The sequence below is a fragment of the Bubalus bubalis genome, chromosome 17 (assembly GCF_019923935.1).
Source record: "Bubalus bubalis isolate 160015118507 breed Murrah chromosome 17, NDDB_SH_1, whole genome shotgun sequence".
Classification (NCBI taxonomy): Eukaryota; Metazoa; Chordata; class Mammalia; order Artiodactyla; family Bovidae; genus Bubalus; species Bubalus bubalis.
The window spans coordinates 66,145,742-66,160,312 of NC_059173.1; the positions used below are offsets into that span (position 1 = coordinate 66,145,742).

Genomic DNA, 14,571 nt, shown 5'->3' on the forward strand with positions numbered 1-14,571 from the left:
GTCTGGGTTGATCCATGGTGACATATTTTCTATGGTGTAGTCTGAGCATTTATGTACACTCCTGTAATTGCCTGTTCATCTTTTATTAGTCTGTGGGATTGGTGAATACTTCGCTATTTCTTCTCTGGGCCTAACTCAGAAAGGGCTGTTTTCTTGAATGCTTCTGTCCCATTTGAGCTCCTTATAACCTTAGGTTTACCTAGAGCAACACCTTTCACAGGTCACTCCCTTATTTCTGTTCTGGGCACTTCCTGTCCATCCTCTGCACATCTGCCCGGTCAGCATCCCTAAGGTGCTGGCTCACATCACTTCCCTGTACCATGAAATTCATTGTTTCCCTTGGTTCTGTATTCCACAAGGTAAAACTAGCAGGCACTCAGCATAAATGAGTGTCTGCTAGTTTTTTCTACATTTTCTACATTTCTGTCTTGGTTTAAGGCATCAGCATTTTCTTAACGACCAAGTTGGAAAACGCGACAGTTTGGGGTTCTCCCTGATCCTCAGTGACTGAGCCCGAGCGCTGTCAGCGTCACACAGGGACAGAGCAGGCGGAGGAGGCGGACCCCGTGACTTTGGGTTAAGACTGGGTTGGGGGGTACTTCAGTCAGAGCACACTCCCCTCCACCCGACCTGTGAGCCTGCACTTCCTTCCTCCTTTCTCCCCGCTGCTGATGCTTCAGTTTAGACCGCTTTAGCTCAGCTTGAAATGTCATCTCATCTAACTTTCTCCTAGACTGTGGAGATGAGATGAAAGTGCCTTCTAATTTTATTTTATTTTTAAATTTTACATAATTGTATTAGTTTTGCCAAATATCAAAATGAATCCGCCACAGGTATACATGTGTTCCCCATCCTGAACCCTCCTCCCTCCTCCCTCCCCATACCATCCCTCTGGGTTGTCCCAGTGCACCAGCCCCAAGCATCCAGTATCGTGCATCGAACCTGGACTGGCAACTCATTTCCTACATGATATTTTACATGTTTCAATGCCATTCTCCCAAATCTTCCCACCCTCTCCCTCTCCCACAGAGTCCATAAAACTGTTCTATATATCAGTGTCTCTTTTGCTGTCTCGTACACAGGGTTATTGTTACCATCTTTCTAAATTCCATATATATGCGTTAGTATACTGTATTGCACATGCGTGTGTCAGTCATGACCTTGAACACGGCTGCCGGGATCTTTCTCATCCAGCTGCTCATGGTTCTCCCGTGACGTCTTCTGTCCCGGGCGCCTCAGTCCCAGGTGCTCCCCGTGGGCAGGGGTGTGGGCCGTGTTGGGTGTGCACTCAGCGCACTGTGATAGAACACGTTGTTGCTGAGTTCGCTCCTCTCCTGCACACACGTGGGGGCTGTAACCACGTTTCCTTCATCTTGCGTCTGTCTTCCTCCCTCCCCCACCCCAGCCCAGCGTCGGCCCGACACAGAAGAGGTCAGCAACCCCTAGTATCTGTGGACCCGGTGCTTCTGTTCCTCCTCCCGCCTCCTTCCAGGAACTTTCCGGGTTCCCTCCAGGCCGACAGCCTCTAATGCGGGAATCCGGCGCTACCTGAAGTGCCGTCTGGGCCAGCGGCCGAGGCGTCGAGTGGGAGCCACAGTTGCAGGTGAAGAGCTCAGGGAAAGTACTGATTACACTTTTGTTTCTGAACCAGGTGCTTGCGACGGGGCTCAGTGGCCTGTACTCCTCCCTGCCTACCAAGCTGGAGGAGAAGGGCGAGGGGTGGCACTGCCTGCTGAGGGACGACTGGCTCCTCCTCCCGCCGCTCGTCCAGTTCATGAACTCGCTGGAGTTCTGCAACGCCGTCATCCAGGTGAGAGCGGCCTGGGGTCTGCCGCGGCCCACTCAGGGTACAGAGGATATGCTGAGTCAGCTGATCACATCAGCGTTCCTTCTCTTATTGCAGTCAACGTTTGCGGGACACTGATGCTTTACTTCAAGCCTATTGAATGTCCTGGAATGAGTAAAAATGTTAGTTTATAGGTTTGGGGAAAGTTTTAATTGAGAAAAAAAATGAGTAGATTTTCTTTATCTTCCTTATAAAAAGTGTTAATTCTGTTTTGATTATCCATTTAACCATCAAAAATAAGTTCAATGCCGGACTCATTAAATAGATATTTTTAGGCTTCTAAGTACTCCAAATTATACCATTTTTACTTCAAGGTCTTCTTGGGAGTCTACAAAGCAAAACACTTTATTTTGCTTAATTGTGCATAGTACATAAAGGATATTGTTATCTCAATTGAATTTAGAAGACGTTAAGCATCTTCTTAGCAACACAAATTAAATTTGCTTTGAAATTGGCCTGCTTCGGGGGAAAAACAGCCACTGAACTCAAGTATATTTGGCTTTTTGATTAGATTTTTACCTTCAAATTTCTTGTTACTGTTTTCAATAAAAAATCAGATCATATATATACTTAAGGGTGTAGTAGGTTTTCATTGAAAAATGTTTTATTTCTATATAGGACAAATATTACCTTAATACTAGATTTATTAAGAAATAAAATTTATTTATGGTGATTGTAAGGGGAAAAATGTTAGTTATAATCTGTTTATCTACCAAATGAAAAAATACCTTCTGGAAGAAAATGCAAGTAAATTACTTCAGTTTCCATCTCATTTTTATTTCTAAGTCAAAGGAGATTTTATTTATGTATAAGATAAATGGATTACGTCTTAAGTTATTTTTTCCTTTAATATTACAGTCTGTCAACATTTTCTTGCAGAAGTTTGTGGAAATAAAAAAGATGGAACTATTAGTTTCTCCCCAAATGTACACAGAGAGTGAGATTATCAGTAATTTAAAGATCTAGCCGCACTTCCCTAGAAATTGCTTTTTACTTTATTGTTTGACTCTGTTTTTATTTTTTTAAAGAAAGAGAAAGCTAACAGGCATGGTTGAGAGCAGAGATATAGTTTATATCATATTCTGAGACTGAAGCCATATACTTTTAAGATTTTTTGTTTGGGGGTACTACTGAAAAGATTACAGTTGACCTTTGCACCTGCAGGTTTCACAGCTGTGGATTCCACCAACAGCAGATCTGAAAGTATTTCCAGAAGAATCCAGAAAGTTCCAAAGGGCAAAACTTGAATTTACTGTATGCCAGCAACTGTTTACTTAGCATTTATATTGTAGTTACTATTTGTATTGTATTAGGCATTATAAAGTAATTTAGAGATGATTTATACTATATGGGAAGACGTGTGTAGATTATATGAAAACACTATGCCATTTTTATTTATAAGAGACTTAAGCATCCACAGATTTTGGTACTGTGGCAGTGGGGGCTGGTCATCCCAGAACCAATTCCCCACAGATACCGGGGATGATTGTATTTATAAAAGATGTCAGTAAAGCTTATCCAAACTAAATATATTTTGAAAGTTAAATGTAGGAAATGTTGTACCTCTGATGTTTTCTGCTTTTTAGCATAATCTGTTTTTTATGAAAAGATTTTCTAAATGCCTTCCTCCCCAATATAAATGATTTTATGAGAGAATGCATTTCAAAATGAGAATTTTTTTTCTGCTGACAAAATGAATGGTTTTAATTGTCTGTTTTGACAGTTATTTTTTTTAAATTAGTCACAAATTGAGATAGGACATAGATGAAGTTATGGAGCAAAAATTATCCATTCCAGTTTGTTGACTTTTATTTATGAGCCCATGTACATATTCAGTCTATTTATTATGGTTTTCATTTTTTTTCCAAATAGAAATTTAAAATTACTGGTTTTAAAATTTGAAAGTCCTGGCTATTTATTTATACTGGGATAAACCATCTGGAAGAATTACATGGTGGTTTGAAGTGTCAATTATTCTTTAGCCATGAAATAAGTGGCCAACATTTGGATTTCCTTTTTGAATTCAGGTTTGATTTTAAGAAGATCTAACGATTGTCTTTTTCATGACTGTTTGTTTCTCTCTTAGGTGGCTCACCCTTTGATTCGTAATCAGCTTGTCAATTATATTTACAATGGATTCTTGGTACCGGTCTTGGCTCCAGCTCTCCATAAGGTCAGTGATTGGCTGATGTCATCTCTTGTCTGTTTCTTGTACAACTGATAGAAGCCAAGGAAGGAAGACACAGTATCATTGACTTGGTGGTGACTTTGCTTTATTTTCCTTCTCATTTCATCTATGTTCCTTACCAGTGTCAATTACAGATCTTAATGACGGTGACAGCTTAAGTCCAACGGGATCCATTGGATGTGTCGAGTAGGGCCCTGTGAATATCAAGTAAGCTGGTGTAAATGAACATTGGCACCTGGACTGACTCTTCTGTCTACTTGAGTTCATAGCTGGTAGCCACTTGAAACTCTGTTAAGCTCTCCTCTGAGCTAACATGGCTCATAGTTTCATTGAGTTTGACAAGACTTTGGTCCATGTGATCAGTTTGGTTAATTTTCTGTGATTGTGGTTTTCATTCTGTCTGCCCTGTGATGGATAAGGATAAGAGGCTTATGGAAGCTTCCTGATGGGAGAGACTGACAGAGGGGGAAACTGGGTCTTGTTCTGATGGGCAGGGCCATGTTCAGTTCGGTTCAGTCGCTCAGTTGTGTCCGACTCTTTGCGATCCCTTGGACTGCAGCACACGAGGCCTCCCTGTCCATCACCAACTCCCAGAGTTTATCTAAACTCATGTCCATTGAGTTGGTGATGCCGTCCAACCATCTCATCCTCTGTCATCCCCTTCTCCTGCCTTCAATCTTTCCCAGCATCAGGGTCTTTTCTAGTTAGTCAGTTCTTTGCATCAGGTGGCCAAAGTATTGGAGTCTTGGCTTTAACATCTGTCCTTCCAATGAATATTCAGGGTTGATTTCCTTTAGAATGAATCTCCTTGGTTGGACCTCCTTGCAGTCCAAGTGACTCTTAAGAGTCTTCTCCAACACCACAGTTCAAAAGCATCAATTCTTTGGTACTCAACTTTCTTTATGGTCCAACTCTCACATCAATACATGACCACTGGAAAAACCATAGCTTTGACTAGATGGACCTTTGTCAGAAAAATAATGTCTTTGCTTTTTAATATGCTGTCTAGGTTGGTCATAGCTTTTCTTCCAAGGAGTAAGCGTCTTTTAATTTCATGGCTGCAGTCACCATCTGCAGTGATTCTGGAGCCCCAAAAAATAAAAGTCTCTCACTGTTTCCATTCTTTCTCCATCCATTTGCCATGAAGTGATGGGACCAGATGCCATGATCTTTGTTTCCTGAATGTTGAGCTTTAAGCCAATTTTCTTACTCTCCTCTTTCACCCTCATCAAGAGGCTCTTTAGATCTTCTTCGCTTTCTGCCATAAAGGTGGTGTCATCTGCATATCTGAGGTTATTGGTATTTCTCCCAGCAATCTTGATTTCAGCTTGTGCTTCATCCAGCCCAGCATTTCTCATGATGTACTCTGCATATAAGTTAAATAAGCAGGGTGACAATATACCGCCTTGACATACTCCTTTTCCTATTTGGAACCAGTCTGTTGTTCCATGTCCAGTTCTAACTGTTGCTTCCTGACCTGCATACATGTTTCTCAAGAGGCAGGTCAGGTGGTCTGGTATTCCCATCTCTTGAAGAATTTTCCACAGTTTGTTGTGATCCACACAGTCAAAAGCTTTGATGTAGTCAATAAAGCAGAAATAGATGTTTTTCTGGAACTCTCTTGCTTTTTTGATGATCCAGCAGATTTGGCAGTTTGATCTCTGGTTCCTCTGCCTTTTCTAAATCCAGCTTGAACATCTAGAAGTTCATGGTTCATGTATCGTTGAAGCCTGGCTTGGAGAATTTTGAGCATTACTTTGCTAGCGTGTGAGATGAGTGTAATTGTATGGTAGTTTGAGCATTCTTTGGCATTGCCTTTCTTTGGGATTGGAATGAAAATTGACCTTTTCCAGTCCTGTGGCCACTGCTGAGTTTCAAATTTGCTGGCATATTGAGTACAGCACTTTCACAGCATCATTTTTGAGGATTTGAAATAGCTCAACTGGGATTCCATCACCTCTACTAGCTTTGTTTGTAGTGATGCTTCCTAAGGCCCACTTGACTTCATATTCCGGGATGTCTGGCTCTAGGTGAGTGTTCACACCATCGTGATTATCTGGGTCATGAAGATCTCTTTTGTATAGTTGTCCTGTGTATTCCTGCCACCTCTTCTTAATATCTTCTGCTTCTGTTAGGTCCATACCATTTCTGTCCTTTATTGAGCCCAACTTTGCATGAAATGTTCCCTTGGTATCTCTAATTTTCTTGAAGAGATCTCTAGTCTTTCCCATTCTATTGTTTTCCTGTATTTCTCTGCACTGATCACTGAGGAAGGCTTTCTTATCTCTTCTTGCTATTTTTTGGAACTCTGCATTCAAATGGGTATATCTTTCCTTTTCTCCTTTGCTTTTGGCTTCTCTTCTTTTCTCAGCTATTTGTAAGGCCTCCTCAGACAGCCAGTTTGCTTTTTTGCATTTCTTTTTCTTGGGGATGGTCTTGATCCCTGTCTCCTGTACAATGTCACAAACCTCTGTCCATAGTTCATCAGGCACTCTGTCTATCAGATCTAGTCCCTTAAATGTGTTTCTCACTTCTACTGTACAATTGTTAAGATTTGAATTAGGGCATACCTGAATGGTCTAGTGGTTTTCCCTACTTTCTTCAATTTAAGTCTGAATTCGGCAATAAGGAGTTCATAAGTTCATAATAAGGGGCCATGTTCAGTAAATCTTTAGTCCAATTTTCTATTGGTGGGTGGGGCTGTGTTCCCTCCCTGATGCTTGACCTGAGGCCACACTATGTGGAGGTAATGAAGATAATATCGACCTCCTTCACACGTTCCCCTGCAGGCACACTGCACTCAGTGCCCTGTCCCTGGAGCAGGCCACCTCTGACCCGTGCCTCTGCCAGAGACTCCCAGACACTCGTGGGCTTGTCTCGGTCAGTCTCTTGTGGGGTCACTGCTCCTTATCCTGGTGTGCACAAGGTTATTTTTTGTGCACTCCAAGAGTCTGTTTCCCAGTCCTGTGTAAGTTCTGGCGGCTCCAAGAGGGCTTATGCCATACCCAGGTCTGCCACACCCAGACCACTGCTGACCCGTATCTCCACAAGAGACACTCAGAGTTCTGGCTCCGTCTCTGAGGATTGGGCCTGTGTTCTGTGCTCTTCCCAGGTCTGAGCAGCTCAGGTGACCAGATGCTTGGCGAGCACTGTCCCAGGTGGACCCTGTGTCTTACTCACCTCCCCAGTCCTGCCGCTGGGTTTCCCTGGGGTGCCGCGAGAGTGCCGTCTCAGGTGTGCAGTCTGTCTCCTCTGGGGAGCTGATGAGATTGCAGCAGCCCTGTGCCTTGGACTCTGGCGGTCCCAAGCCTGCCTCTCTGCCTCCGGGTGGGGAGGGGCCTGTACGCAGCCAGCTCTGCTTGCTCTCCTTTGGTATTCGCACAATCATTTGTTCTGTGAGCGGGCCAGGCTGCAGGTTAGGTTGTTAGGCTAGAGCCTTTGGCAGGAAAGTTCTCTTTTCCGCAGTTGTAGTTAGATGTATATTAATTTCTTTTTTATTTTTCTCCTGGTTATGTTGCCTTCAGAGATTCTAAAACTCCACAGACCCACCTGTGAGAGGGTTTCCTACTGTGTGGAAACTCCTCCTCCTTCACAACCCCCTCCCCAGGACAGGTCTCTGTCCATAACTCTTTTGTCCTTCCTTTTATGTTTTATATTTTGTCCTATCTCCTTTCAAAGAGAATGGGCTGCCTTTCTGGATGCCTGGTGTCTTCCACCAGGGTTCAGAAGTTGTTTTGTGGAAGTTGCTCAGCGTTCAAATGATCTTTTGGTGAATTTGTTGGGGAGAAAGTGGTCTCCCCATCCTACTCCTCCACCATCTTGTTTAACAAATAGATTCAAGGCATTAGATCTGATAGACAGAGTGCCTGAAGAACCATGGATGGAGGTTCTTGACATTGTAAAGGAGGCAGTGATTAAAACCATCCTCAAGAAAAAGAAAAGCAAAAAGGCAAAATGATTGTCTGAGGAGGCCTTACAAATAGCTGAGAAATGAAGAGAAGCGAAAGGCAAAGGAGAAAAGGAAAGATATACCCATTTGAACGCAGAGTTCCGAAGTATAGAAAGGAGAGATAAGAAAGCCTTTCTCAGTGATCAATGCAAAGAAATAGAGGAGAACAACAGGATGGGAAAGACTAGAGATCTTTTCAAGAAAATTAGAGATACCAAGGGAACATTTCATGCAAAGATGGGCTCGATATAGGACAGAAATGGTATGGACCTAACAGAAGCAGAAGATATTAAGAAGAGGTGACAAGAATACACAGAAGAACTGTACAAAAAAGATCTTCATGACCCAGATAATCACGATGCTGTGATCACTCACCGAGAGCTAGACATCCTGGAATGTAAAGTCAAGTGGGCCTTAGGAAGCATCACTATGAACAAAGCTAGTGGAGGTGATGGAATTCCAGTTGAGCTATTTCAAATCCTGAAGGATGATGCTGTGAAAGCGCTCAATATGCCAGCAAATTTGAAAAAGTCAGCAGTGGCCACAGGACTAGAAGAGGTCAGTTTTCATTCTAATCCTAAAGAAAGGCAATGCCAAAGAATGTTCAAAGTACCACACAATTGCACTCATCTCACATATTAGCAGAGTAATGCTCAAAATTCTCCAAGCCAGGCTTCAACAATATGTGAACCATGAACTGCCAGATGTTCAAGCTGAAATTAGAAAAGGCAATTTTTCTAATTTGCCTTTTAGAGGTAAAGTTGCCATCATTCACTGGATCATCGAAAAAGCGAGAGTATTAGAGCTTCAGCTTCAGTCCTTCCAGTGAATATCCAGGATTGATTTCCTTTAGGATTGACTGGTTTGATCTCCTTGCTGTCCAAGGGACTCTCAAGAGTGTTCTCCCACACCATAATCCGAAAGCATCAATTCTTAGGCACTCAGCCTTCTTTAGCATCACTCTGAATTTCTTATGATTCTCTCGTTTTGTGTAATGAATCAATGGATATATTTTCTATTGTGAGATGTCAAGAGATATCCATGGACCTAGAATTCTAATTTTAAAGAGTTTTGCCTTACTAAGTAAAGAGACATATACAGTATTTAATTTGGAGGATCTTTGTCAAGTTATTTAATTACCAGCCCTGGCAGGGAGAGAAGCAAGAAGCAACCTACTGCGTGCATTTTGATGGCATGCTCACTCTTGTGGGTCTGATAGTCCGTTTTGAAGAACACCTGCGCATGGTGACTTTGAAACTTGGCTGTGATGCTGGTGGTCATTCTTGTTTAGAGCTTTAGGTCTCGATGGAAGATGTTCCCCTTTCTCACCGTTTAGTGGCAATGGCAACCCACTCCAGTACTCTTGCCTGGAAAATCCCATGGACAGAGGAGCCTGGTGGGCTGCAGTCCATGGGGTCGCTGAGGGTCGGACACGACTGAGCGACTTCACTTTCACTTTTCACTTTCATGCATTGGAGAAGGAAATGGCAACCCACTCCAGTGTTCTTGCCTGGAGAATCCCAGGGACGGTGGAGCCTGGTAGGCTGCCGTCTATGGGGTCGCACAGAGTCAGACACGACTGAAGTGACTTAGCCTAGCCTAGTGCCTTTTGAGCACAGTGAGTGTTTTCTAAAACAAACAGTGTACCTAGTTTGACTAGGGTTTTTGTGTTACTTCTGTGTTCAGGAAGTATTGTATTATAGAAATAAACTTTGTATCTGTTTCCGTGTTATCTTTCTGTTAAATAACTTGCTTTTCTCTTGGAGGGCTGGGTTTCCTGTATTGAAGGTCTGCTGCTACTGCTGCTAAGTCACTTCAGTTGTGTCCGACTCTGTGCGACCCCATAGACGGCAGCCCACCAGGCTCCTCCATCCCTGGGATTCTCCAGGCAAGAACACTGGAGTGGGTTGCCATTTCCTTCTCCAATGCATGAAAGTGAAAAGTGAAAGTGAAGTCTCTCAGTCATGTCTGACTCTTCGCGACTCCATGGACTGCAGCCTACCAGGCTCCTCTGCCCATGGGATTTTCCAGGCAAGAGTACTGGAATGGGTTGCCATTGCCTTCTCCAGGATTGAAGGTCTATAAGCCTCTAAATAGAAGAATTTTCCTTTATGGGAGAATAGAATGGTGCCCTGAAAATTCTTTGGCAGTAATTATCCACAGTATACTGCCCGGTAATTCCCACAGACAGAGGAGCCTAGCAGCCTACAATCCATGACACTGTAGATTCGTACGCGACTTAGCAACTAAACAACAGTTATTCACATACTGTCTTGCACATTTAGACTTTCTTCCTCATTTATTCTCATCTTTTTTCTCATTGGCTGATACTAAATAAATTCCCAAGTCATTATTATAATACAGTAAATCCTCTATGTATGAAGCTTCAGTTGCAATCTTTCAAAGATGAAAATGCACCGCTGTGTGTTGCCCTGTACTGCTGTACTGTACTGCAAGATAAAAAATGTTTACTTTTTGTGTTTGTTTTTTATGTTCTGTTTGTGCAAAAATATTATAAGGCTGTTAGAGTACAGCACTATATAACTGTTGTGTTTGTTGGGTACCTAGGCTGACTTTGTTGGATTTACCAACAAATTGAACTTAACGAACGTGCTCTTGGAACAGAACTTGTGCTTAGATAGGGGACTTACTGTAGTTATAATCGTAATTGTTATCTGTTCAGGATATTTTATGTTATTTTAATTAGCATACCTTAAAATTACAGATATTAATGATAGCTCTTTATCCACAATCGAGGTTGAGATCCGCCTCAGAGAGCTGTTAGGAAGCTCTGACTGGTCTCTGAGTGCCTTCCCTTCATGGCACAAGTGGAATTAAATTATTCAAAGTGCAGACCTTGGGTGACGTCTCCACAGGGCTCTGCCTGCTTCTGGAGGGTAGCTTTCACCCCTGCTTTGTTTACTGGGGAATCTCCAGTGCTGAGCACAGAACCTTAGACCTGGGAGGCTGAGTAAACAGCACACGTACGGAATGATGTTTGTTAAAATGTTGAACACTCAGTACATTTCCAGACAGTGGTTCATAGGGGAAAATTATAGCACTTACACATATGAACTAATATTGTTCTCAATTATGCCCATAATTAAACTATGGGACGTAAAAATCATCAAGTTATTAATCCATGCTTATTGTGTAAAGAAGCAGTCAGTGCTGAATATGTAAAATACAAAGAGAACATGACTATATTAGGCTGAATTTCTGTCCCTAAAAAATTCCTTAACATTTATCCATTGCAGACTGTTTCTCCCAGGGCTGTTTAGTGACTAGGGAGAGTGTTTCCGTCTTAATTTATTTTCCTCCCTGCTCTCCATTTTTCATTGTGTTTTTATAGTGTAGAATGAGAAGTTTTAGGAAGAAGCAGGGTGCAGGGGGAGGTGAAGGGCCCCTCCGCTGGCTCTCAGCTCCCTGTGTGGTGGCTGATGCCTCTCAGGGGCAGCAGGACAGGCTCGGAGCGGGGCAGGGAGACCGGAGCTCGGTGTTTCTGAGGGGGTCCCCGTGGGAGCACACACAGCCCGTGTCCTTGCCTTTGACACAGCAGGGGACACCTGGAAGTCTCAGGTCTCCTGGACGGACTCCGTCTGTATCTTTCATATTCTGTGTCCCTCACTTTGAGCCTTCTTTAATATCCTAAATAAATTTCGCCCGTGGACTCTCTCAGCTCCCAATTTATGTCTAACATTTTAGTTTCCTCCCTCAATGGTGGCAGTTTGCAGGGGTGAACTTACTCCCACTGTCTCATAAATAGTCTCATAAATAGTATAAATACATTTAGGCTTAAAAATTTTCCTGCCTCACAGTCAGTACTCACAGTGTTTCTACAGCATTTCTTAACCAGAGATGAAGTCATTACAAAGGGTGAAGTGAGTGACGTTGCTCAGTCGTGTCCGACTCTTTGTGACCCCATGGACTGTAGCCCACCAGGCTCCTCCATCCATGGAGTTTTCTAAGCAAGAGTACTGGAGTGGGTTGCCATTTCCTTCCCATGGGATCTTCCCGACTCAGGGATCAAACCCAGGTCTCCTACATTGCGGGCAGACGCTTTGTAGAGGGTAGCAAAAGGTGGCGGGGGCGGCGGGGTTTGTCGGGAATCTTGACAAGTGAAGAGCATCTCCTCCTGTCTTCTCCCCACTCTGCACACGTGTAAAATGCCTTTGCATATGCTGTCTCTGTGCTGTCTTTATCTTGTGCTGTGGGGTGGCCGCTTACTCTTCTGTGTTGGTGCAAAGGAGTATCTGCATAGTTTCCTGTAGTGTGTGTGTGTGTGTGTGTGTGTGTGTGTGTGTAGGCCCATAATCTCTTATTCACTCTCCATTCCGAAAGCTCCATATGGTGTTACAATAGATAGCTTACGGTGAACGGTGTCAGATTCACGCTCTCGGAAGGAGAGGGTTTTGCTTGCTTTGGGACCAGAGACGTGGCTACAGGCACTCGAAGCTTCATGTGACAAAAGTTTTATTGCAGTGCAGAAGGAATAGAGAAAACTTCTGACACAGATGTCAGAAGGGGGCAGAGAGTGCCCTACTCGGTAGTTCCGGTCGGGCTTTATATACTTTTCAATTGGTTATTAACAATAGAAAGGTCTTACCAGACCTACTCCCACAACATATATCCTAAGATGACAGGATTAGTCAGAAGGTTCTTGTTAAGAAGGAGAAACATGTCCTCAAGCAAGATGCATTGTTGTTCTATAATCATTAGCACAGAATTTAAGGAAAAGCATACCCTTGAGCAAGATGAGTTATTTTGTTGTGTAATCATTAGCTCCGGGCTTAAAGAAAGTTAGTCTTAAAGTGAAAGTGAAGTCGCTCAGTCATGTCCGACTCTTTGCTACCCCATGGACTGTAGCCTACGAGGCTCCTCTGTCCATGGGATTTTCCAGGCAATAGTACTGGAGTGGATTGCCATTTCCTTCTCCAGCAGATCTTCCCAACCCAGGGATCAAAGCCGGGTCTCCCGCATTGTAGACAGACACTTTAAAGATTGTTGTCATAACAACTCAGAGTTTAAGAAAAAAACATCTAATGTGACTAAGGGGAAGGAATGTAGGGAAAAAAGTTCGTCCCTTTCTCCTTCTTGAGAGCCCTGAGCTCCTTATTAACCTACCTAAGAATTAACTCTCAGAATCTGACCTTTGCTGAACTCATTTGGTGGCAAACCCATACCTGATCTGTCTCAAGGTTATTAATTTTTATATCACTTGTGTTATATACAAACATTAGCTTGTATGTTTCATGGAAGACATATTAACATATGATTATAGAGTTTTGCCCTGGACCTGCTGGTTTGTTATGTCAGATATGACAGATGTCTGTATATATTACTTTTTGAAAAGTTTTGAATTACAAAATACACATGGTTTCCAGGGTTTTGGATAAGGGATTCGAACCTATTTTGGACATTTGGGAAAGGACCCATTTCTGGAGATGGGTAAAAATCATACTTTGTAAAAATCGTATTAAAGAAAATGACACCATGTTAATACGGTTCATTTAGGAATTAGATCCAGCCACAGATACCGACATCACATTGTCTAAAGCTGGTTAGTCATGACCTTTGATTAATGGGACCACCCTTATTCAGCAAGAGCAAGTTCTGTTGTTTCTGTCTGTATGTTTAATATATCAAAGCTCAGTTTTCAAGCCTAAACATTTATTGGGATGGTCATATTAGTCTGGGTCCTCAGAGAAGAGGATGCCACAATGGGATTACATGTTCAAGGGTTTTATTAGGGGAAATGCTTGTGAGAGAGAAAGCAGGAAGAGAAATGGGGAGGGCTGGGGGAGTTGTCAGGCTGCAGATCTGAGCCTGGGTGAAGGGAGGAGGCAGAGGTTGGCTGGAGTGTCCGCGACTTCTGTGCGGCATGAGAAAAGCCGTGAGGAGGCCTGCAGCTCCCGGGGACCGGTCCGCCTCCGCATCCCTCAGTAGAAGCAGCCAGTCCGGACTCTGTAGCGGTGTCACTTCTGCCTATTGTATTGTTCACAGTAGTCGCCACGTCTGCCCACTTTCAATGGGAGATGATAAGAATGTCGAAGAATTTGTGGCCGTATTCTGGGCATTTCCATGGTTACCGCCCTGGGACTGAAGGTTTGGAGGATCGGAGGGCTGAATGGAGAGGGCCCCTTGATGAGAACCAGGATCCTGGGACGTGGGTTACAACCAGTCTAGGACGGAGTTGGGAGATAAATAGTCAAACTGCACTCTCCTTCCTCCCTCTCATCGCCTGGTCTCCACTGGGTGAACCCAAGTGGAATCCAGGTGGCAAGGGAATCCTGGAGAAAAAAGTGGCGCATACAGAGCAGGGTGAAAAAGACGGAGAGTAGGTACAGATGGGAACATGGAAGTGGTCAGCACACATCTATACTCGCCTCAGCATCGCTACTCCCCAGGTGCAACCGCTGGTGTTCCCCTTGCCAGATAATTGTGCTTAGTCACTCAGTCGTGCCTGACCCTTTGCAACTCCTGGGACTGTAGCCCACCAGGCTGCTCTGTCCATGAAATTTTCCAGGCCAGACTAATACAGTGGGTTGCCATTTCCTCCTCCAGGGGATCTTCCCAACCCGGGGATCG

The 14,571-nt window shown here is 43.5% G+C and overlaps 1 protein-coding gene across 5 annotated transcripts in view; it reads left to right on the forward strand.

Annotated features, from left to right (window-relative positions):
• The window catches only part of FHIP1A (FHF complex subunit HOOK interacting protein 1A), a 312,881-nt gene that overhangs the window by 229,376 nt on the left and 68,934 nt on the right, over nucleotides 1–14,571 (forward strand). For all 5 annotated transcript variants that reach the window (XM_044930522.2, XM_044930521.2, XM_044930526.2 and 2 more), the window contains 2 exons: nucleotides 1,652–1,810; nucleotides 3,933–4,019. In XM_044930522.2, the coding sequence (XP_044786457.2) occupies nucleotides 1,652–1,810; nucleotides 3,933–4,019 (246 nt within the window). The remainder of the gene's footprint in view (nucleotides 1–1,651; nucleotides 1,811–3,932; nucleotides 4,020–14,571) is intronic.